The following is a 24,768-nucleotide window of genomic DNA, read 5'->3' as shown; positions in this document are numbered from 1 at the left end:
AAAATCTGTCAAGCAAATTGTATACATTTCTTTATCATTTTTCCTGAAAATGTCTCCCAAATTGAACAATTTCTCTCTGTTATTGTACACTACAGTAATATGGGTTAAAGCAGTATATCTCATGTTTACTGTACATTACTCTAATTTTACTCTGCACCACATAGGATTGCAAGACAACCTTGCAGAGGTGGAAAAGGGCCCCTTTTTACTCCGCAACAAGAGGAAGCCAATGGTGATTGCAAACAATGCCATAAGGTTTGAGAGAGATACAGAGCGCTGTTATAGAGGATGACAATATCTTTGGCAATATTGAATCCGTTTCAATCTCTACAATTGACAGAGTGCTCAGGAGAAATGAAATGCGCATGAAACAACTGCACAATGTGCCATTTGAACGGGAACAGTGACAGACGTGAAGGAGATCCGTCACCAGTATGTACAGGGTAAAACATTTATGTGTTCTATGCATACTCTAATGTTCAGTGCTGGTAAACTGGTTACTTTGTGTAGTGCCATGCAGTACACTTACATGACAGTTCATACTGTACAATATGTTGTCCCAAAATGCATTATGTTACACAGGAAAAGTTGTTATAGTTTCTCTCGTCTCTCTATTCTGGGATAAAGCGTGTACTGGAGCTGGAGGCCAGGGAACCGCATGCAGCACATTCATATACGTTGATGAGGCGGGGTTTCAATCTGGCAAAAAGGTAGAAGGCGTGGAAGAAATCACATTGGACAGAGAGCAACCATTGATGTCCCAGGCCAACGAGGAGGGAATATTACATGTGTGCAGCCATCTCAGAAAACGGCGTCCCTCACCCATATACCCTGTCTTGGTCCATACAACACACAACATCTGCTGACTTTTTTAGACATTCTTTACAGGGACATAATTCCCTAGAGAATGAGAGAGGGGTCTAAATGCGAGACCATCTGAACTAGTTTGCTACTAGCTGAAGTATGTTGCTGTATGGGATAATGTGCGTTTTCACCACTCAGATCTGGTCAGACAGTGGTTTGCAGCACATGAAAGGATGCTGGTGGAATATCTCCCTCCCTACTCCCCATTCCTGAATCCAATAGAGGAGTTTTTCTCTGCCTGGAGGTGGAAGGTATATGACCGGCATCCACATACCCAAATGGCCTTGCTAGCGGCCATGGATGCAGCATGTGATGACATCACAGCACAGTCCTGCAGAGGGTGGATTCGCCACTCAAGGAGATACTTTCCTCACTGCATTGTCAGGGATGATATTCGCTGTGATGTCGATGAAAATATGTGGCCAGACAGACAGGAACGTCTGGATGTCAATGAATGATTTACAGTACTGTGCATGTTGTTCCAATTCAGTTCCAATTCAGTTCCAATATGTACTGCAATATTGTTTACAGTTGTGCACAGCTCTACCCAAAGGGTGTTTCTTATGTTTGTGGTAAATAAGTTTGTATTTTTCTTTTGCACAATGCTGTGAACAAATTAGAATTGCAAAGAGCATATGCAGTAAACATGTGAAACATAACTATTCAGTGTCTTGTACTCAGTGGCGGCTGGTGCACATTTTTTTGGGTGGGGCACAGCAGTGTGGCGGGGGGGTCCTCTTTCGCGCGCGCAGCGCGCGCGATTTTTTTTCCGCGTGCACGATTTTTTCCCCGCGTGCACGCGCATAAAACACGCACTGGCGTTACAACCATTGTATAATTTCAACTTTCACCCTTAAAATGACCGTGTGGCCATGGAGAAGTTACCCTGTCAACTACAGACACTGAGGTGGAAGAGTGACCGGTCTATGGACGTCGGTACGGTCCAATACCCAGTGTCAGACAAGGAGGAAGTCTAGTCAACAAGGCTAGTACAGGCCTCACAGCTACACTCAGGTTAATAAAGGTAGCAGATGAATATGTGTACTATGTGTCTGTGTGACATGGCTACATCAATGAGCAGAGATGAATGCTGCAGTCAGTAGTACAGTACTATCTATTTCATAGACACATGATGGATGATGATGGAGAGTGATGGTGGTCAACACATTCAATGATGTATCACAACCAGACCATGTCAGAAACACAACCAGACCATGTCAGAAACACAACCAGACCATGTCTGTATCACAACCAGACCATGTCAGAAACACAACCAGACCATGTCAGAAACACAACCAGACCATGTCAGAAACACAACCAGACCATGTCTGTATCACAACCAGACCATGTCAGAAACACAACCAGACCATGTCAGAAACACAACCAGACCATGTCTGTAACACAACCAGACCATGTCTGTAACACAACCAGACCATGTCAGAAACACAACCAGACCATGTCTGTAACACAACCAGACCATGTCAGAAACACAACAATGCATCAGCTGAGTTAAAGAAAACCAACTCTTACCTTTGATGACAGAACATGAGCCGTGTTTACCCGTACCTCCGCCTTGCCCCGCGCATATTGCTATGAATAGTTCGAAGATAGGTGCTTGCACGTTAGGTGCGAGGCTGCTTGGTTAACCCATTAGCGGGAACATTATTAGTTGCACAAAATAGGCTGGTTTAATTGACCATGAACATCAGAGACAGACATTACGAATGTTCATTTAAAATACTCCGGAAGCCCGAAGTCCGGAATACCGGAAGTCGGGAGTCCTCAGCATAATGCATTGTCTGCAATACAACAGGAGATTTCTTGGCCAGGGCGCACAAATGTGCGTCCTGGCCAAGAAATAGAGACAGCCAATTGGAGCGCTGCTACAGCTCACGTGTAAACGAAAAGTATTCGTCCTGGCATAGACTTGCATTGACACGGCGCCCCGCGTTCTCCCCCTACGTATTTTAACAGTGAGTTTTACACACACACACACACACACACACACACACACACACACACACACAGATAAAAATGTTTATTGTATTGGAGGATTTTTAATGAATGCTGATAGGCGCCGACAGAATATCAGCCGCATTTTGTGAATAAACAATGTTTATTTAAAAAAAAAACTTTTACAAATCGCAACTGAAGGTGGAAATGAAGGTGGGGGCGGCGCCCCAGCGCCCTCTATCGGCCAGCCGCCACTGCTTGTACTCATTTACCTCACTAAATACAGTAATGTGTAACCCACTGTAGATTTCATATGGCTGTGCAAATAGTGTACTGAGTACTGTCTTGAGCATGTTCAGGTAGTGTCACCAAGATCTGTCTTTTTTGCATTGGAAAACACTTACAGAGTGAACTGTCATAATGAAAACATGACAAAGCCATTTGACTATCTTGTTCATAAACAATGGTGTCAGGACTTTTCATTTTGATGACACTGACACTTTCATTGACATGAATACTTGCTTTTGAGGAATGAACTATCCATTTTGAGCTAGTGACACGCTTTTGCAGTTTGTACTAATTGTTCTGAGAAATGCACTAACTGTGGTGCAAATGTTAATAGTGATGTGAGAAATGCACCAAAGCGACTGAGAAAAACTGTAAGCAACGCACGCACACATGAGCGAAAGGAGAGACGATACTTCCACCTGTGTTATTGCCAGTTTACTGATGCTCACAATAAGCATAAAGTAATAAAATCTTAACTAGAAGACACACAAATGGATCTGTCCCTCGCATACCGACGAGGCGAGCAGATAGTCAAATGGTGTGTATAATGGCAGGTGTGTTATTTTGACGGTGAAGAAATGAAATAGTCGCCAGGTGGACAGTGACTGCACCATCTATGGAGCTCCACCAGGAGGCAGTATGAAACCACTATCAATCTGACCCTCTGATTTGAACAATAACAGCTAGAATTGCTTAATCTACAAATTTGAGCCCCAGCTATTCGTTTTAAGCATCTGTTCATTATAGCATGACCAAATAAATATGGTTAGGTAAACCATATCTATGAAAAAAAAGGACTTTCCAGACCATGTGAGTCCATTATTCACTCATTTGATTCAATTTATGACAAACTAATGACTTATATCCTGGTGTCAGGCACCAAAATGAGGGACCACATCTCCCCTGTCCTCATCTCCCTTCACTGGCTCCCAGTGAAGAAGAGAGTGAAGTTCAAGATCTGCACCTTTGTCTATAAAGCTCTCAACAGTCTCGCCCCACCCTACATCAAGGACCTCCTGGACCAGTCTTCCACCTCAAGGCCCAGACCCAGGCTCAGGTCCGACGACCAACTCAGCCTGAGGGTCCCACGCACCAACCTCAAGAGGAAGGGTGACCGTGCCTTTGCGGTGATGGCACCGACCCTGTGGAACGCGCTCCCTTCTGACATCAAGTTTGCACCCACTCTGGACACCTTTAGAGCCAAGCTAAAAACCCAGCTCTTTGTCAATGATGTTCCCTAAGTCAAGTCCTTATTTGTTGTGAAATGTATGCCTTGAGATGTATGTTTAAGTCGTCTGTGTCTGATTGCTTTCTGTGTTCCTTGTCTTTGTCTTTATTTGTTCCTTTACCCGGGCTGCGCCCCGGGCCGATGTAAAAGTTGGATGGGGGGCGCATTATAAATAAAATTAACATAACATAACATCCTCATTTCAAGGAATGGCCTAAATCAAGATGGTCCTAAATCAAAAGGTTAACTGCATTTGAAATGAACAGGACAAGGAGGAGAAGAAGGAAGAGGAGGAGGAGAGGACGGGGAAGAGGAAGAAGAAGTGTCAGGAACACAATAGAAATTAGTGAAATGAGAGCAATTGTGATCGACCGTGTTGTCAACCATGAGATGAGCATGAGGGAGACTGGGCAACGGGGTTCAACCAAACCTGAGCCTCTATACTGTTGTATCATCTCTATACCTCTATACTGTTGTATCATCTCTACACCTCTATACTGTTGTATCATCTCTACACCTCTATACTGTTGCATCTATCATCAAGTAATTTTTTACTGGATGATTGATTGAGGTCATATTACTGTACTTTCATAATGAGAAGGATCACTAAAACCATTCAATGTTTTTACAGAACTGCAAGAAAACCAGTATCTGAGATCAACTGTTCACCCGAGAGCAGGAGAGCCACATATGGTCATTGCAAATAACTGCATCACACTCACTCATGGTGTTATCTGCCATTATGTGCAGGACCACATAATGGCAGATGACACCATATTCCACAATGTCAGAGTGAGTCTCTCTGCACTGTCCCGTCTACTGTCGGTCTACTGTCGGCCAGCTGAGACTAATCAGCTAATCATTCCAAGAGTGAAAACAAAACACGGTGCAGCAGCTTTCAGTCACGCTGCCGCATGCTCCTGGAACAATCTCCCTGAAGAAATCAAACAGGCCCAAACCCTTAAAATGTTTTAATCTAAGCTAAAAACCTTCATATTTTGCAGAGTCAACCTCAAATGATTTCAAATGGGTTTTAAATGAGCTCAGTGAGTAATGTCATACACTGATATTACTCCCTGCGTTATTACTGCACATCAAATGCATGGTTTACTTACATTTTTTGGGATCAATCTGGTAAAAGGTGAACTTATTTTAGGGGGGGGGGGCTGTATTCTATAATGTACATTACACATCAATGTGACAGTGCATATAAATACATTGCCACTAGGAGGCAGTGTTTCGTATGTTATTTACACAGTTTTTCTTGGGAAACAAAGCCTTGGCTCTTTGTGTTTTCAGTTGTCCGGTTGTAATAAATATTAGCATTTTCCATTTGGCAAGAGAAAGGCAATCCCTAATACACACTCGTTCTCTCCTACCTCTCTCTCTCTCTCTCTCTCTCTCTCTCTCTCTCTCTCTCTCTCTCTCTCTCTCTCTCTCTCTCTCTCTCACACACACACACACACACACACACACACGATCCCCATCTGATGCTGTAAACACAGTTTGTTAAGTTAAACATCAGACTGCTGGGTTTGTGACTAACAATCCCAAGCACACAGATGCAATACCACATGTCTTCCAATACTGTGATTGTATCTACCAAGGATACGCAACAAACAACAAACACCATGCATAAATCAGACCTTATTCTCAAAACCATTCAAACCACTACTGCACTCAAATGTAAAAATCATGTTTTATTTTTTATTAAAATCATATATTTTTAAAAATGTCTTTCATTTCATATAGCTGGGCATTAACGGCAACAACACACTACCAGAGAAACAGCCTCCTCTTCCTCTACCGGCTCTCCATGGACCACGGCGTGGTTTTGAGGGTAAGGGTCTCATTGCAGTGACCGCAGACATGGCCGAAGCCGTCTGCCCTCTTGACCGTGAACTCATAGCACCTCTCAGGCATCAGGTTGCCGATCAGAACAGAGTAGGCGGTACAGGTGACCATTCCCTGTGGGCTCCCTTCCTCTGCGTTGGCTGGCTGCAAGAGCTTGTAGCCGATCTCAAACTGCTCCTGCGGGTCCTGTGGCGCTTGCCCGACGACGAACCAATACAGCTTGGCGCTGGTGCTCAACGCCTCTGACTGGATCTTGTCAAACACCACAGGCTCTTTGACGGTCAGCAACAGCTGATACAGCTGCACGGTGCTATGGCCGGGAATGAGCCGGTGCTTGGGGTGCAGCTTGCCAGGCCCCAGCCGGGAGTCAAAGTCCAGCAGAGCCTCGTTGAGCTGGGCCACCTTTCGTCGCAAGGGAGCGTCCTCCGGAGCGAGGGAGAACAACAACGACTGGTCGCCCGTGGACTCCAGCATGGCCTCCAGCTCCTCCTTGCCTTTACAGATCAGCTCGCAGAGCTCCTCCAAGAGGCTCAGCTGGATCTTCACCTGGCTGGTTGCAAGCTTCTTCATGCGTGCAAGCTTCCCAGGGTCTATGAGTTGAAAGAAGAGGGCGGGGGGCAAGTAGATCTGCTGCTGCAGTAGCTGCTGCTGCAGTAGCTGCTGTTGCTGCCGGTCCTGAGCCACCTCCAGGTAGAAGGAGCACTTCTGAAGGTGGTCCAGGTGGCTGATACGGGCCTTGAGGGCGCAGGGGGACAACTCGGTGGAGAGTAGCTGCAGGATCTGGCGGCGGGCGTCCATGAAGGTCGTCCATGAGTGGTTGGACACTTGGGGGTCGTCTCCTTTCTGGCCAGTGCTGCCACAGTGCGTCTTCATGGGGTGCTGCTGCTCACTGATGCCATGGCTTGGGCGGGTCACCTTTCTTCTTCTCATGTTAACTGCAAAGTAACGCAGATACACTATGTTGAAAACCTCTGCATCCATTTTTCAAGCTAACTTTCTCCTCTCAGATAAGCCTGCATTTAATATAATTATAGATTATTATTACTGTTATTATTATATATATATATATTATTTTTTTGTTAATCATCAGTGGCATCACGTGTGTTGGCATGTTTCATTAATAAAACATTGTGCTAGGTGTGGAATGTTGAATGAGTGAAATGTCAGACACACTGAGATCACAAGCCAGATCAAACAGACCAACTCTATAAAATAATAAACTCATAAAATCTCAATAAACGTTGACATAATATATGCAGTCATCAATGCCCCCCAAAATTATATTCCCCCTAAATGTGATACCTTACGGTTTTTGTTCAACATTGTTTAACATACATGCATAGCTTGTTACCTGTGCTTTCTAGTCCCGTCTGCGTCACGTAAACATTTGACGTATATTTTAAGTATAAACATCTGACAGTATCCACATGTTTTGTTTGTATCTGTTGTCAGATTTACCATGGCTACGAGCTGAAGGGGTGAGGTCATAATCGCATTCTACTGATGATGCATGGTGAACGAGGACAAAAAGGTCTAATTTACACTGGGCATAAACATTCCACATCATATCGGATGTATTTACATACTTCACTGTGCCTTAAAATATTTATATATATATATATATATTTTAATAAAATGTTTAACAGTTATCAATTCGACTGGCCTTTCCAGAGTCCCAAACTGTACTTTGCGCCTGAAGTCCATCAAATAATACCCTACGTTCTTGAGAATATTATGACTGAAATGTCTCTCTTTCTGGAACAAATTCCGCAAGGATTCAGCATAGAAACTCGAAATGGGAATTCATTCAACAATCTCATGGGGACCAATATACGGCATTCGAAAATATAGCGCATAGTCAAATGGTGTGTATAATGGCAGGTGTGTTATTTTGACGGTGAAGAAATGAAATAGTCGCCAAGTGGACAGTGACTGCACCATCTATGGAGATCCACCAGGAGGCAGTATGAAACCACTATCAATCTGACCCTCTGATTTGAACAATAACAGCTAGAATTGCTTCATCTACAAATTTGAGCCCCAGCTATTCGTTTTAACCCAGGTTGTGTTCCCGGTCAAATCTGACCGAGAGCAACTTTCATCAATCATAAATATTGTGTTTTACATTTGATTGCCTCAAGGCCTTATGATATCCTCAACACTAGGCATTTCAACATATACAATTGCTGACTAACCACTGGCATTGAATTTTGAGGTTTTAGTCAACTTTGTAACATCGGTGGTGTTTCCGGTCAAAAATGACCGCCATAGGAAATTAATGGATAACACAAGTTGTAACAAGCTACAACATTCCAGGATGTATCAGACCTGTTCAAATACCTCATATATAAAGTTTGACACATTTCAAACTAAACAATTAGGTGTTTGTTATGGGAACCCTTCTCTTTCCCGTGCTTATATGCCCATCCAGTTATTCAGGTTAACCAATAGTCTACATTGTTTATGTCTCATAACATTTTGCACAGTATATGTTGAGATGTTGAAGAACTGATCCAATGTGTTGTTTGGCAGAGATATATAGAGTTTCAGGGTGTAACTGGCCTTCTTATTTGAAATTCTCAAAAACGGAAATGAAATATTCAATTTCTACTGTGTATTTAGTCACATTACAGTAATTTGGTCATATCTATGTAACATCACACAGGTCTCAGCTTTCACCAGGTACCAAATTTAGCAAATGTGAACATGTAGTTTTGGAGATATGAAGCAGTGAATCAGACCGGTCTAATTAGACCAGGAACACCAAGGATGGGGGGGGCAAACATGAACACAACCGGAGGGTTAAGAGGTGATAATAACCACTAATAAGCTGCCAAACCAAAAGGTCTATCATATCAAAACATAATCTAGAGATGTATAGGAATAAAAAAATCACATCTAGAATTTGCCCAGAATTTGAAAAATGGTTTGGCCCACGGACGATTTCGGCGCCAAAGCGAACTGGTCTCGTGACTAGGTCGTGACCCAGACGCTTGAGTTCATTGACCTCAGAAAGACTCGCGGCTCATTGTGAGAGAAGACGCGGAGAACGACTGTCGCATCTCGTAAGTAGAAAACGAAATATAGCTAATATGCTATAGTTACAGGCTAATGCTATAGTTATTATACATTATTATGTATTAAACAGGTTAATATGCTATAGTTATTCATTGTACAAGGGCAATGCCCGGCTGTGTTTCACAAAATCTAGTTAGTCAGCTTGTGACAGCAGAGCTAGCTACTAGCTAATCAGTGGAGGCTGACTTCCGAGGTCATTTTAAGCTAAAGTATTTGGCTATTATTTTCAGGGATAATAGCCATGGGTGTTCTAGACGTGTCCTGCAAAGGACAAGTTGATAGGACACTCGTAGCCACTATGGCGAGTGTTTCTTTGACTGAAATGACTGGCGAATTCTCAAAATGGCTTCATGTGATTGGACGAACAAAATGTCAATCTTTCAGTCCTGGACTCAATGCATGGTGAGGCCAGGCCTCCCGTGCCCACCCATTTTCAGTGATTTGGCCAATCACATATTGCCATGAAAAAAATTGCATTACATTGTAGATATCTGTAATGACAAACCCCATACACTTGAATGGCAAAATAAATTTGAATCTTACTAGTCAAAATATAATTACAGATATCTAAAATGTGAGTTTTGATTAGTCAAAATATAATTAAAGATATCTTGAATTTGAGATTTGACTAGGCAAAATGATGTTGCAGATATCAGTAATGAATATCCATTGTAGCTAATAAATGTTAAAACGGCTTGCCATACTCGTGTAGTTTGTTAGCTAGCTGTAGACATGTGTTAGTGATCCAGTTCTGTACTTACAGAGTAGCTGGCACAATTACAATCAGTTTCAAGTTACTTAAATAGTGCGTTCGTTTCATTTATTACTTAAGTCTGCTTGATTGGCGCACATTGCGGATGACAGAGGCTTATCTACTTATTGTTTTTGGAGCTCCCGCCGTTTCTTTCAGCTACAATGATTCTACTATTTGAAAATCTTTGAAAAGTAAACACGCTAAATTAATAAAAAACACATGTATAATGCTTAATGTATCACAGATCCCCAGGTAGTTATCTCATGCAAAGTATATGCAACCAAATACTAAACATGAAATAGGGGGACTATCATGCATGAGAGTGTTCTTAATGGTTAATACAAATGTCCTCCAATAAAAGCTGACAATCTGTATTTTAACTTCATATTAAAACCTTGTTCTTGCCTTTCTGTTATTTCCCCTTGAAAAATAACAGAAAAAGTAAGGGCAGAGTCTTGATATTAAACTCTGACTTTTCTTTGCTGTTAGTCATGACTCAAGTAATCTCTGAGGTGGTACCTCCACCGGAGGCCCTGGCTCCCTCTGACAGCCCTGTGAATACTCGGGATGAAGCCACTCCTGTCAAACATCGTCACGGGGAGACCAAGATGGAAGTGGGAGGAGCTACTGAGGAGCCTCCTGGAGACTGGTGTGAACCTGTAGAAGATGATGATGATGATGATGACATCTTGTATGTTGGTATTGTTTATTGTTGGCCGTGTTCTTAGTACCAAATATCAATTATGTGACTTCTAAGCCATAGTGTGTATACTGGTCATTCTGTAGCAAATGGTTACTGGATATATTTCCCTATAATCCTCTTTGTAGATAGGCCTTTTGATGTCTGTCATATCTGTATCTGTATTTCTGTTATTCCACTATGCTTTTCCTAATGATTCAGTATTCATCTCATGTCAATTTTTTGTTTGTCACGTAGGAAAAGAACAAAACCTGAAGAGGGATGGGAGGAATGGCCAGTACTTGGAGACGGGTGGATGCGCAAAGTGGTCGTTCGTCGCTCAGGTTCCAGTGTCGGCCAGACAGATGTTTATTATATGAGGTAAAAACTTCCTGGCAGACTTTATCTGATATTTTTAGACCAATGTTTAGTGCAGATTTTTCTCACTGATATGATGATCATAATCTCAATCTGAATAGCACAAATGGATACCAAAGGTTTTCCTACAAACTTTTGTCGTTCGCAGTCCGTTGGGGGAGCGTGTGAGAAGTCGAGTAGATCTTTCCAAAAACCTGGGAGGAACTCTTGACATGTCAACGTTCAAGTATAAAACAGGGCTGTTCGTAGATGGCCAACAGAAACCCATGCGTAAGAGAAGGAAGGTAATGAAAAAGCTTTTTAATGAAAAAAAAACCTTTCTCCCTGATGAATATTTCAGCATATTCTAGACTTCAGCCTATGTAAACTGTAGACTAACATTGCCAATCACTTGTATTTTTCTTATTTTGTTACAGAATGAACGTGTGGAATCACAGGTAATATTACCCAACCATCAAACTTGCTCCAATCTTTAATTACCATTAGGAGCTTGAAACATAGTTTTTTGTCAAATTATAAAGTTATTATGGTATCTATCTCTACTGATAGATGGAGTTGTTCTTCAATCATTATGCAACTTCTAAAATATAAATGAATTACATTACATTGCAAACAATGAAGCTAAATGAATAAATACTTGAGAGGCCAGGGAGGGCAGGTAGTTGGCCAACCGTCCGCGGTTTAAAGTCCACCAGAAACGCCGGTTTTGGGTCAGCAAATGGACCAGCAAATGGTGGGAAAATTTCGTGGCAGGGGGTGTGGTTGATGAGGATGAGGTTGAAGTTAAACTTCCGCATGTCCAGGGCATCACTCGTTTCTTTGGCCGAGCTCGGACAGTCGTATTCGTATTAGTATGGGCAGAGATATTTTTGTGGTGTGGACAAAGTAGTTTATTTTTTTAAAATGAGGACGAAAATATCAGCTTAAAAAAATATCCATATAGGTGTGGTCCAGGCCGTCGGTGCATTTGAGCGCATTGCCGCTGCACTGGTTGGCCAAAAGATGTGGCTAATTTATGTTATGTATTTATGTTACTTCAGCCAAAGGCTATTGGGGCCGTAACTTTTTCCTCAGTAGGAATTGGCAGCTTTGTTCATATGTTGTTAAATAAATGATAACAGTAACAATAAAATTGTCATTGTTCTTGGTTCAATTACATCACCTTTGATGGTCTTGCCGTCTAACTATTTAAAAAAATAACTAAATATTTCATGGAATGTCCTATTTTTTTCGCATGACTGTGATATGCCATTTAGTTCACACTTTTATCCAAAGCCACTTACTTTGCAGTGAGTGGATACATCGTCTTTTGATAAAGATTGTATTATTTTCCTCCTTCCTCATTGTTCATTGTGTCTTTCAGGCCTTGGCTAAAAAACGTAAACGGCGTTCCTGTGGGAAGTGTGATGCTTGTCTCTGTAGGAAGGACTGTGGCACTTGTGATTTCTGCATAGACAAGCCCAAGTTTGGAGGCAGCAATAAGAAGAGACAGAAATGTCGTCTACGTCAGTGTCGGAGACAAGCCATGGTGAGGGTTGAGAAAGCACCGTTGTTTAAATGATTGTAGTAGAAGTATTTGGTATGATAAAAATAAAAATAAATCATTTTAGAATTTCCTTGCATGCATTCATATTGATATGTTCATGGTATCTTTGAATTCATGAAATGCCCAACATGTGTAATAATTACATGAACAGCCTCCTAACAAAGTTTCCAACGGCGCTCTTATGTGTATGTATGTGTTTGACAGAGACACTTGTTGCCCTTTCAATTGGGTCAGGCTGATGAGTTTGGGACCCAAGAGGGGGGGGTGCAGGATGGCACGCAAAAACCTCAGTATACATACGGTCCCAAGACAACCTCAAGGAAAAGCAGTAAAGCAGTGCCGATTGACTTGGAGTACACTGATGAGGAGGAGGAGGAGGAGGAGGAGGAGGAGGAGGAGGAGGAGGAGGAAGAGGATGAGCGTTCCATGGGAACAGTGAGTTGCCCAATATGACAGGGAATTGCAGGAAGAGCAGGGAAAGTGATATGCTCACAAGTTTGAGCTGGCATTATGGTCCCATCTCAATGTGATTTGGATTCCCCTCTCCCTTTCTGATGTTTGTTATTGTTGTAGGGACGCTGGGCCAGGGGCGTTGAGCAGACCAGCAGTAGTAAGAGACGCTTTCATGAGAGGCACTTTGGAAATCACCAACCGAGAGTCCAGGTTAGATTAAAATTATTATTTCAAAAAAAGATATGCTATAGATATGCTATTTTTTTCTCCCTTTTTTAATCTATCAGTCTCAGTGGGATCCACTATTCCTAAACCACTTGCCCCGCCCCCGCCCCTCCCCCTCCCTGCTCATTTTGCAGGCGACAAGAGAAAGTGTGGAACCATTCCAGAGGAATGGGCTTCCTGAGAGCATCCCCGGTATCAGAAACCATTCAGCTTCTCCAGCAGTGAGTCACTCACTCCTCTCTTTCACAGCATGCCTCAAGGTTCCTCAACCATGTCGTGTTTCATTGTAGAATAAAAGCACAATGTAGGTCGGTGCTAGTAATTGTTTGAAATGTTGCCTGTGTGTGTACTACTCTGCTGTGTTTACCTTTTTAACGTTTGGAGTAACGGTGTATTCTCCTTTCTCTTTGCTCAACAGACAGACACTGTGTTTAGAAAGGCTGATGCCCAGGGCAGACTGAATGGAGGGGACGGAGGGAGACTAGCCGTGGACCAGGAAGTAGACGCGCACTCTAGAAAGCCGGACGTGGAGGATGAGGGCACATCTATGGTAAATGAGTAGCTCGTACCCTGTTGCATAGCTGGGCCTTTGAACCATTATTATTCATAATATTAATTGCCTAAAATTGCCTAAAACCAGTGTTCAATTTTCCAATACTTTTGGAGCCCTGAAATATGGGGAGTATGTTTATTTTATTTTTTTTAAACAACAACTATACTTTCTAAATTGTGGACCCAATCTGAACCAATCTGACCCACCCCCCCCCCATTAGATTAAAGTTGACAATCTCTACGTAAACCCCATATTAATTGTTAATTGTTTCAAATCCGTATTGAGCTAAAAGAAAACCCAAATGCTTCCTCTTTCCAATACTTATGGAGTGCACTGTATTGTAAACACAATATTGCACATTGCATAGCTCACTTCAATACATTACCAGATATAAGATATAACATAATTTGTGCCTTTTTAAGCCGTCATTGTAAATCTTCAGACAATCACATTTGATAGACCTTTTGCACAATGCACGGCATAGGCCTACCTGTCTCGGTCACGCCATAGCCATGCAGCCATTCAGAGAGGACGGCTTGGGTGGGGAACTTACATCGTCTCCTGTCCTTGATAGTAGCCTATTTTCCTATCCAGTCCTCAGTCTTGCTATGATGTAAAATCCTGACTCCTGTCTCAATGAAAATCCCTGTATATGCTGTAATCTGTAGGGTGTGTTTTTATAACACTTCTTCTTGCGCTTATTGAAGAGCTCTGCTGCTGTCGTGTAGTAGAAGCAAATAAAATGGGTATTGAAAGTTCACACTTGTGTGAAACGATAAGGAATGGGCTCTCGAATCACACGACCGTAGTTCAAATGGACTTGAGACCAAACAACACATTTTTTTACCTTGATGCGATTCTGTTTAGATCACTCAGATCTTCAGTCTGGCCGACAGCACGGCGAGCACCACCAGGACGGACGAGGACCAAGGGCTGCTGCAGCTGTTAGAGACCCTGAGGACGTCAGCTCTGCCCATCCTCTGGTTCGCCATCATGGTGGAGGGCCCGCGGCTACAGCTGCTCCAGTGCTCCAAGCTGTCTGCCATGAAGGACACGATCCTGCACATCTACCCGGGCTTTTACTATCAGGTCACTGTGCAGGGACAGCCTCTGCTCCTCACTCACCCGCTCTATGAACTCCACCCACCCCGACTGAACTGTGTGACCCACGTGGTGACCCTACTCCTGGATCTGGAGAGGTACAGGGTATGCCAGGGGGTCCCCATCGAGTTGTCACCACCACTCATCCAGGCTCCGATCATCTGTGAGAGGGCGTCCACCTGTGACTTCCTGGTACAGAAACAGGTAGAGTGCTGTAACAAGTGCAAAGACTTGTCCTGCGAGTAGAAGCACAGACATTTTAAGCATCGCCAAGGCTTAACAGAAGAAAGTTACAACCACAGTGGAGATCATCAGGCCTTCAACGACATCAACATGAACCTTTGTTATGTTATGTTATGTTCATTTTATTTATAACCTTTACTTTTTTTTTTTTTTGCACTTATGTTTTTATTGAGTTTTCATGAAACATTGACAACACAACACATAAACAATAAAAAACAACAATATACACACTAGTTGTCTGGAGATATCCACAATCACCCCAGTCACAGTATCTAAAGATTCATCTGCATTCAACTTTATCGTTTTAACAAAATAGTGTCTTAATTGCATGTATCTAAAATAATCACTGTCTAGAATACCATAATCCGTCTGTAGATCCTGGAAACTCCTCAATTCACCCTTCTCTGAAACCGTACACATTGCCGTCATGCCCTTTCGCACCCATTCTTTGAAAGTTGAATCATACACCCCTGGTTTGAAATTGGAATCGTATGCAAACCACCTCAGCGCGTGGACCCCTCTCTTCAATTTGTATTTTGTTACTACCGCCTTCCAGACTTCTAGTGTAAATGCAACTATTGGATCCATCTCACCTCTCAGAGCCCTCACCAAATTTCTATCCCCCACCAAGGCCTGAACGTGATGACCCTGCACTTCCCTTTCCATATCTTTCCATCTAGATACATAATCGGGTCTACACCAGCAGGCCAAAGGTCTGAGCTGAGCTGCATAAAAGTATTCCCTGAGATTTGGTAAAGCCATTCCCCCCTTTACTCTTAGGTAGCTGAAGCGTCCTACATTTTATTCTTGGTCTTTTACTATTCCAAACGAATCTAGAAATCATTCTGTCCCAGGTTACAAATTTATTTTGGGGGACATCGATTGGAAGAGACTGGAAGAAATACAGCAGCCTAGGCAGGATATGCAGGATATTCATTTTAACAGTTTGTATTCTGGCACTGAAGTCTAAAGGAAGAGTGGACCACCTTTCTACATCCTTTCGAATATTGTCATCAATTTTGTTGTAATTAGCTTCAAACAGGTTGGAAAATGTTTTGGTTATATTTACACCAAGGTAGGTCATTATTTTGGAATTCCATTTTAGGTTGTATGCACGTCTAATTTGTTGTGATGGGGAATAATTAAATGTAAGAATTTGTGTTTTTGTTATGTTCACTTTATATCCTGAGTAGTAACCATATATTTCAAGTAGGTTCATCAGCTTTGGGAAACATACGTCAGGTTGTTCAAGAAAAACTATAATATCATCCGCAAAAAGCCCAATGATATGATCTTTCCCCCCTATATTGACTCCCTGCAAATCTGCACTCTGCCTTATTGCCTGCGCCAAGGGTTCAACATACACAGCAAAGAGAATAGGCGAGAGACAGCAACCTTGTCTTGTGCCTCTCTCCAACTGAATCCTATTGGACAGGCTCCCATTCACCTTGATCCTAGCCGTAGGTTCATGATAGATAGTCCTAATACACCGAATTGCATTTTCATTGAAACCAAATCTCCTCAATACCTCATACAAAAAAAAAAACTGACACTGTCAAACGCTTTTTCCGCGTCCAGGCTAACCAGAGCCATACTCGTGCCCTTTTTATGTGCATTGTCTACAATATGGAGAGTCCTTCTGATATTGTCTTGTGTTTGGCGCCCTCTAATAAATCCAGTTTGATCCTCATGAATAAGGTCTGGAATGAAAGTCTCAAATCTTTTACAGATGATTGAGGTAAACAGTTTGTAATCCACATTTAAAAGGGAAATTGGTCTGTAATTTTTACAATGGTCTTTGTCTTTGCCTTCCTTAGGTAGAATGGAAATAATTGCTTCCTTCCATGATGGGGGGGCTCTGCCTTCCTTAAGGGTCCAGTTAAAACAAGACAAAAGCAGAGGTGTCAGCTCCTTCGTAAAAGTTTTATAGAACTCTGATGGGAACCCATCGCTACCCGGTGATTTACTGTTCTTTAGTCTACTGATTGCAGCTTCCAGTTCTTCAACTGCAAATTGTGATGTAATGGTGTCATTCTGTATCTCACCTATAGATGGCAGATCAAGCGAATTAAGGAAGTTTCTTATTGTGTTTTCATCAGCTAATGGAGGGTTAGAGTAGAGTGTCTTATAGTACTCTACAAATATTATTTCTATCTCATCCGGCTCATACAGTATTTGACTATTTTGAGGATCCCTTATTCTATTAATTGTATGAGATGCTTGCTGTTTGCGCAAGCGTCTGGCCAGGAGTCTAGTTGCTTTTGGACCTGACTCATAGTAAGACTGCCTCACAAACCTTGCCCTTTTTTCTATTTCTCCCCTGAGGATTTCATTTATCTCTCCCCGTGTTTCCTTAATTTGTTGTAATTCCGCCTGATCGCCTGTACTCTTATGTTTTGTCTCCATTTCTCTCAATTCTTCTACTTTGTATTTGTATGTGGCTAGCCGGGCCTTTTTTTGTGATGCTGTGAGGGCGATCAGCCTTCCGCGGAGAACAGCCTTCAAAGCATCCCACAGCATCACAGGGTCCACCTCCCCATTATCATTTTCCTCTATATATCTTTTAATCTCTCCCCTTAACTGCGCCACGGTTGCCCTATTATTCAAAACACCCACATTGAGCCTCCACATGGTATTCTTTTGTCTACTATTCAGATGCATTGACAAGCTGATCATATTATGATCCGAAACATCTGCCACCCCGATCCTGCACTCTATAATCCTGTGACCTTCACCCATGCTCATTAGAAAGTAGTCAATTCTGGAGTAGACAGAGTGAGGTGCTGAGTAGTGTGTATAGTCCCGTTCCAGGGGGTGGAGTTCCCTCCAGATATCAAGTAGTCCCATTTCCTGCACTGACGCATTAAGAAACCTGGTTAGGTGCATCTTGCTATTTTTGTGGCTTGTAGTATCTAGTGTGTGATTCAGGACCACATTAAAATCCCCTCCACATACCAAAATACCCTCAGTCTCTAAAGCAATAACGTCAAACAGAGTTTAAAAAAAATATTTAGTACTCTCTGGGGGCGCATAAACATTGACCAACGTCACTATTGTGTTTTCAAGCTTTCCTTTCACTAATACATATCTTCCCTCTTTATCCCTGACTTCTTTATGGGTTTCACATTTAACTGCATTTGAGATAAGTATAGCCACTCCCCTCTAACCTTTACTTGTAAGTATAGCCACTCCCCTCTAACCTTTACTTGTAAGTATAGCCACTCCCCTCTAACCTTTACTTGTAAGTATAGCCACTCCCCTCTAACCTTTACTTGTAAGTATAGCCACTCCCCTCTAACCTTTACTTGTAAGTATAGCCACTCCCCTCTAACCTTTACTTGTTTACCTCTGGACTACAGTTTATTGTTATGTGGTGGCTCACCAAAGGTTTTCCATAATCACTCATCTTTATCATCAGTCTGGGTGAGCAGCTACATTTGATTGTAATCCAATTTACACCATTTATACACTTCATGTTTCGGCTGTTTCATTGGGTAAATATCTTTTTCATAGTTCAATGTACACTGTTTGTTGTTCTATTTCATTGGGTAAAGTTTTTTTTTCACACTTCAATGTACGCAACTTATTGTTGTGCACACTTTATGTATTTGTAAATATAATATGATTTAGTAAATCTATTCTTCTAAACACAGAGTGATTTTATGATGGAAATTGAATTGTAACCATTTGGCCTTTAAACTTTAAACGACTAGCCTAAGTTTTCAGATAATTTAAGAATGTCATTTCGATTTTTTGATAAATAAAATACAGTAGACACATATATACAATCTTATCAGCAGTCCAATCACCTGGATACACAAAGGAACTCTTGATTAAAAACTTCATCCAATGAGTCTTAAATTTTTGGTTTTCTTTATATTGCCTTGAGCACGTTTCCTATTGACCATATTAGGTGTGACCACGGGGTGTAAATTGATCACATTGAGGGCAGGCCTATTCATAGCTTTCATGTGACGTCACAGCATAGTGGAAACGCCCACCTGACGGGCAAAAGGCACTGCCCGTGAAGTTGCAGAGCACCAGGAAACACAGTAGCATTGGTTAGAAAACAATCATGCCAGATAGTTGCTGTGCAATCGGGTGTACAAACCGGCGAGGAGATAGGCAGAGACTCACCAGAGATTCATGCTTGGCCATGATAAGTGTGAGATGTGTGTTGTGTTGTGTTGTGGTATGTGCTCTTGTGGACGTAACTAATGAGTGACTATACATACGCATCCAATGTCCTTCCAAACGAGCAGTCTTGCTTCGTCTCAAACACAACATGAAAGGTATGTCCAACTTGGCGAACGTTTCCCAGTGTTTCCAATTTGCGCGAGTTCCTCAACTTGCGAGAGTTTTTCAACTTAATGTGATGGCTATCATGTCTATCAAATTAGCCATCGTCCTGGCATGAGTGGGTGTTGGTTTCAACGCACCTGTTTGTTTGTAGTTCCTCCGTTTGCAACAAAGACTCTGGACCTTTCCATGAATTGAAGTGGTCTTGTAATCCAAAGTCCAAATAAAAGTAACAAACGAAAGTAATATAATATATTATGTTGGTGTGTGTGGTATGTATGCGTATGTAAATGTTTGTTTGTTTGTAAACCAATGATTAATTAGTCTGTTCCGTGGGTGAATTATGTCAGCGAGGTGTTTGCTACCGCAGATACCGATATATACATTCTGAAAGCATGACAGTGAAAATTATTTGATGTATAAGAAATAACCGTACGCATGGACTAAACGGGAAATATCTCATCCGGTCCATATTTTCTACCTTTGGAAAAAATTATTTTATTTTTGTTGAGATGCGCAAGGCTTCGACGCAAGGGACAACCTGGTCTCACACGGAAGCCGTCAGTATTCGACGTCTGTCGTTCGTCTCCAAACGTCGAATTCCGACGAGAAAACGAGCTCTGAAAGCGCAGGGGTGCGCCTGTTATGTGCTCGGGCCGGGCTGTCGGGCCGGGCTGCACTTGCATTAATTAGTTACGCCACATTTTGAGATACAAGCGCTTCAACGTTCATTCATTTGGAACTGCGAGAATGAGTAACATTAGCCCGATTGCACTTGCATTAATAAAGCGTTAATATATTTATTCTTTAAACAAACAAATCTGGGGGAGTGGTCGGAGTTAACGAGATATTGTTCCAATCCATTACCTGGCCATTCAAGTTTGCATTGCCTAGCGTGTAGGCCCGTGAGAAATTGAGAGCATATAAATCACTAGATGCCTACAACTACGCAATCTGTGGTCATGTACAGTACATCAAATACCATGACATAGATTCTAAATAAGAACAATATTCCATTTGCTTACAGATTCCAGGGTGGCGTTATTTGCTGATGTCCGTGTGAGTCGTCCGCGAATACATGCGTCTTCCTCTTTGCTGGATTTGTCTGCTTGACTGCATCACGTTGTTTAATTATAAATAAGAACAATATTCCATTTGTTCATTTGCTTTAATGAAATGACAATAATTAAACAAGTCCTGAGCAGGGCGAACGCAGGTGTAAACATTAGAACAGTCTATCTATTTCCTCTTCCGGTGATAGATTCAGACTTTTATGTCTTGAAATCAGAAGTCCTCCCAAGCCAAAGACAAGATAGGTTGTCTTACAATCCGTGCGTTTAATTGCAAACTAATTGCTCTCCTTTCCTCAACGCAACACCCGCCCCCCCCCCCCCGTGACCTCCACCAATCACAGGAATGCATTTGCACACAACACAGCTCACAGTAACAGTGCTAACATTGAATTTCTGAGCATTAATTGGAACATTAATGAACATATTGTTACACGGTTGCTACAATACTTTACCTGATATAAAATGGGCGGCACATGCACAAGCATTTTTTTTTATCTTGTCCTCCGTCCAGTTGACGCCGCCTGTTGCTCTGAAATGGTCTGATCCTGATGGAATTCGGTAGAACTTGAGTCCGATAGTCGTGGAATATCGATTCTGACAACCGAACACGCAACAATCAGACATTTCTTTATGCTAGTAGCCGTTGTAAGCTATTTTAAGCGTACCTAACTCTATGGAGGGTGGATCGTGCCACATTTAAATGCAATACACACATCGGAATGCAATACACGTGTAACACTAAATACAATGCAAAAATACGGCATATTTGTGCCAAAATAAAATCAATGTGTATTACATTTGAGCGCAGCGAATTACATTTGGTCATGAGTGTATTCCATTGAGCATGTGTATTACATTTGGTCACGAGTGTATTCCATTGAGCATGTGTATTACATTTGAGCGCAGCGTATTACATTTGGTCATGAGTGTATTCCATTCGAGTGTCGGTGGAAGAGTTTGAAGCAGCGGAGACAGGGTTGCCAGATGGGCTGTTTTTTGTGGATTTAGCTGTTTTTAGACTGGTTAGGCTCGAAATTGTCAATCCCATCTGGCAACCCTGAGCGGAGAGTCTACAGATAGTATGTTTACAGATATCGCACTGCTGGAGATGCACTCTACACGTTCTTAAAATAAATAAAGCTTTATTGTACTTAAAACAATATTTCGTATGTGGTTTTTGAGAGTTCTTTACATCAAATTATATACATCATGTCAGCTGTGTGCCAATCAATCAGGGGGGTGGCACCTGGGGTGGCCAATCAGATTTCAGGGGTGGCACGTGCTACCCCAGGCCACCCCCTGGACACGCCCCTGGCTGCACTTGCATTAATTAGTTAGGCCACATCATTAGTTAGGCCACATCATTTTGAGATACAACCAACGGAGAACAGATTTTAATAGGCCACATTTTGAGATACAACCAACGGAGAACAGATTTTAATAGGCCACATTTTGAGATACAACCAACGGAGAACAGATTTTAATAACAACAGCAGAAACAATTGTCATCTTCACTGTTTTATTCGCTGTCAATAGGCCTATCAAACTAGGCTATTTTACAACCCGACGGCAGTGCGCTTCAACGTTCATTCATTTGGAACTGCGAGAATGAGTAACGTTAGCCCGATTGCACTTGCATTAATTATAGGCTACATTTTGAGACCGGTCGGATCTATTCATACAACAAGGGATACAGCACTTTCCCGTTTTCCCCATATTGTCAGGGTATTTGAGCCTCGGAAAAGCGCTATATAAATATAATGTATTTATCAAAGTGGGTGTGGCTTAGACAGTTAGGGGGAGTGGCTTGTATCAAAGTGGGTGTGGCCTGTCGGTGCCGAGTCAGAAAATATCTGAACCGTGTCTGTGGCACCTACGGTTGCGACGCTAAAGTCCTTTAACCTTTAATGTCACACTAGACTAGGCCCAAAAGCCTGAATTAAAGTGCTGGGGTACGTTTGGGCCCAGGGAACGGGCTGCGAAAGAGTCACACTCACCAAACTTGACACACTCCTTCCCCTTCATGGGACATTGTACCATGTCAACTTTCACCCTCCTAGGCCATTCCCTAGAGGCCTTCATACTGCAGTGGCGGCTGGCCGATAGAGGGCGCTGGGGCGCCGCCCCCACCTTCACTTCCTAGTTGCGATTTGTAAAAGTAAAAAAATAATAATAACATTGTTTATTCACAAAATGCGGCTGATATTCTGTCGGCGCCTATCAGCATTCATTAAAAATCCTCCAATACAATAAACATTTTTATCTGTGTGTGTGTAAAATTCACTGTTAAAATACATAGGGGGAGGAGTCGGGGCGCCGGTCAATGCAAGTCTATGCCAGGCCGAATACTTTTCGCTTACACGTGAGCTGTAGCAGCGCTCCAATTGGCTGTGTCTATTTCTTGGCCGGGGCGCAAAAATGTGCGTCCTGAATATCCAGTTGTATTGCAGACAATGCATTATGCTGAGGACTTCCGACTTCCGGTTATCCGGACTTCCGGGCTTCCGGAGTATTTTAAATGAACATTCGTAATGTCTGTCTCTGATGTTCATGGTCAATTAAATCAGCCTATTTTGTGCAACTAATAATGTTCCCGCTAATGGGTTAACCGAGCAGCCTCGCACCTAACGTGGGGGCAAAAATAATCTATTGCCTCTAAAATCACCACGAACAGAACGGCGGAGGTACGGGTAAACTTGGTGTCCTCAAAGGTAAGAGCTGTTTTTCTTTAATTCAACTGATAGCATTACCTTGCTGTTGTTGTTTACCGAATGCTCCATCTGACTGTCACACTGTGATTGTACTTGTGTAAACAGTAACACAGACGGGGTGAATTTCATGAATGAAAGTGAAAGTTCTGTCACAAAACGCTGTTACGTATCCTCACACATGTTTAAGTGGGTATTGCGTGGGTAAAGTGAAATTACGTCTTTGTTTTGAACGCGTGTGCACGCGAAAAACAAAACCGTGCACGCGGGGGAAAAAAAATCGCACGCGCGAAAGAGGACCCCCCCGCCACTAATGTGAAAAATCCTGGAGGAAACACTGCTGTGCCCCACCCAAAATGTTTACCACCAGCCGCCACTGCTTCATAGGTCTGTGCCCTTTGACTGAAAGGTGCTCCTGCTGGGGTACGTTTGGGCCCAGGGAACGGGCTGCGAAAGAGTCACACTCACCAAACTCTACACACTCCTTCCCCTTCATGGGACATTGTACAATTTCAACTTTCACCCTCCTAGGCCATTCCCTAGAGGCCCTGCACGCGACGCGGCGGACAACTGTAGGGAGGTTCTAGTGCTTGATGTGAAGTGCCGTTTGGAATGAGACATCTACTCACACGTACAGGCACACAACGAGTACAACATGTTGCATTTTCATGCCATTAGGCAACTTGCTTCCTAGCATAGCAGGTCCATTTGGACTTTGAAATACCTCCATGACTTTATATGGCCACTGTGTGTGTCTCATGACCCAGTTTACCTCAGAAAGACGCGATTCATTGAGAGGGAAGCAGCGAGGACCAACGGTCGCACCTAGTAAGTAGAAAAGGAAATATGCTATAGTTATTATACATTATTATGTAATAAACAGGGTAATATGTGTGGTGGCCTGGGAAAACCCGTCGGATGTCGCTGGCGTTCGTTTGTGGCAAAGAGCAAAAATAGATGGAAATGTCCTATTTCTGCGATTTTGATATTATGTGGTATTCTAGTACTTTGAACTCCATACTACATTATGGTGAATAAACATTTTAAGAAAACAAAAGAGAAAGTACTTATTTTAATGTTTTTGTGGTGGGTAGTTTGCTAGCGAAACAACGTCACGTTGAACGTGTCTCATTCTCAGTTACAGTTTTTCTCAATTGCTTTGGTGCATTTCTCTGATCAGAATTGAAATTCTCATAACTGTTAGTTCAACCTCCACAACATTTAGTCATTTGTGCAACATCATAGTAGCAGTTTCTCATTCCTTCAAACAAATTGCAAATGCTTTTGGAAATGCATCAATTGCTGTCATACAATTCTCTGCTGTTTTATAACATTATCATTTGCTTATGTCATGTCAGTCAAAATGAACTATACTTTTGGATGCTTAATAGTCATTCCCTATAAAACTAATAGTCCTCATTTCATTGCTTGAGTCATTACATCCCAAAATGTTGAACAAGTTGTCAAAATCTGTCAAGCAAATTGTATACA

General features: G+C 42.3%; 1 protein-coding gene across 1 annotated transcript; it reads right to left on the bottom strand.

Annotated features, from left to right (window-relative positions):
• Positions 1 to 6,136: 6,136 nt before the first annotated feature.
• LOC308170931 (fibronectin type III domain-containing protein 11-like) lies at positions 6,137 to 7,117 on the bottom strand (the record flags this gene model as incomplete). The annotated part of the gene is made up of 1 exon (XM_080545784.1): positions 6,137 to 7,117. The coding sequence occupies one exon, from the start codon at positions 7,115 to 7,117 to the stop codon at positions 6,137 to 6,139; it is 981 nt and encodes a 326-aa protein (XP_080401910.1).
• Positions 7,118 to 24,768: the final 17,651 nt, after the last annotated feature.

This window comes from Nansenia antarctica (assembly GCF_963989245.1).
Source record: "Nansenia antarctica genome assembly, chromosome: 15".
In the NCBI taxonomy this organism is placed as follows: Eukaryota; Metazoa; Chordata; class Actinopteri; order Argentiniformes; family Microstomatidae; genus Nansenia; species Nansenia antarctica.
This window is presented reverse-complemented; position numbering and strand designations above follow the sequence as displayed.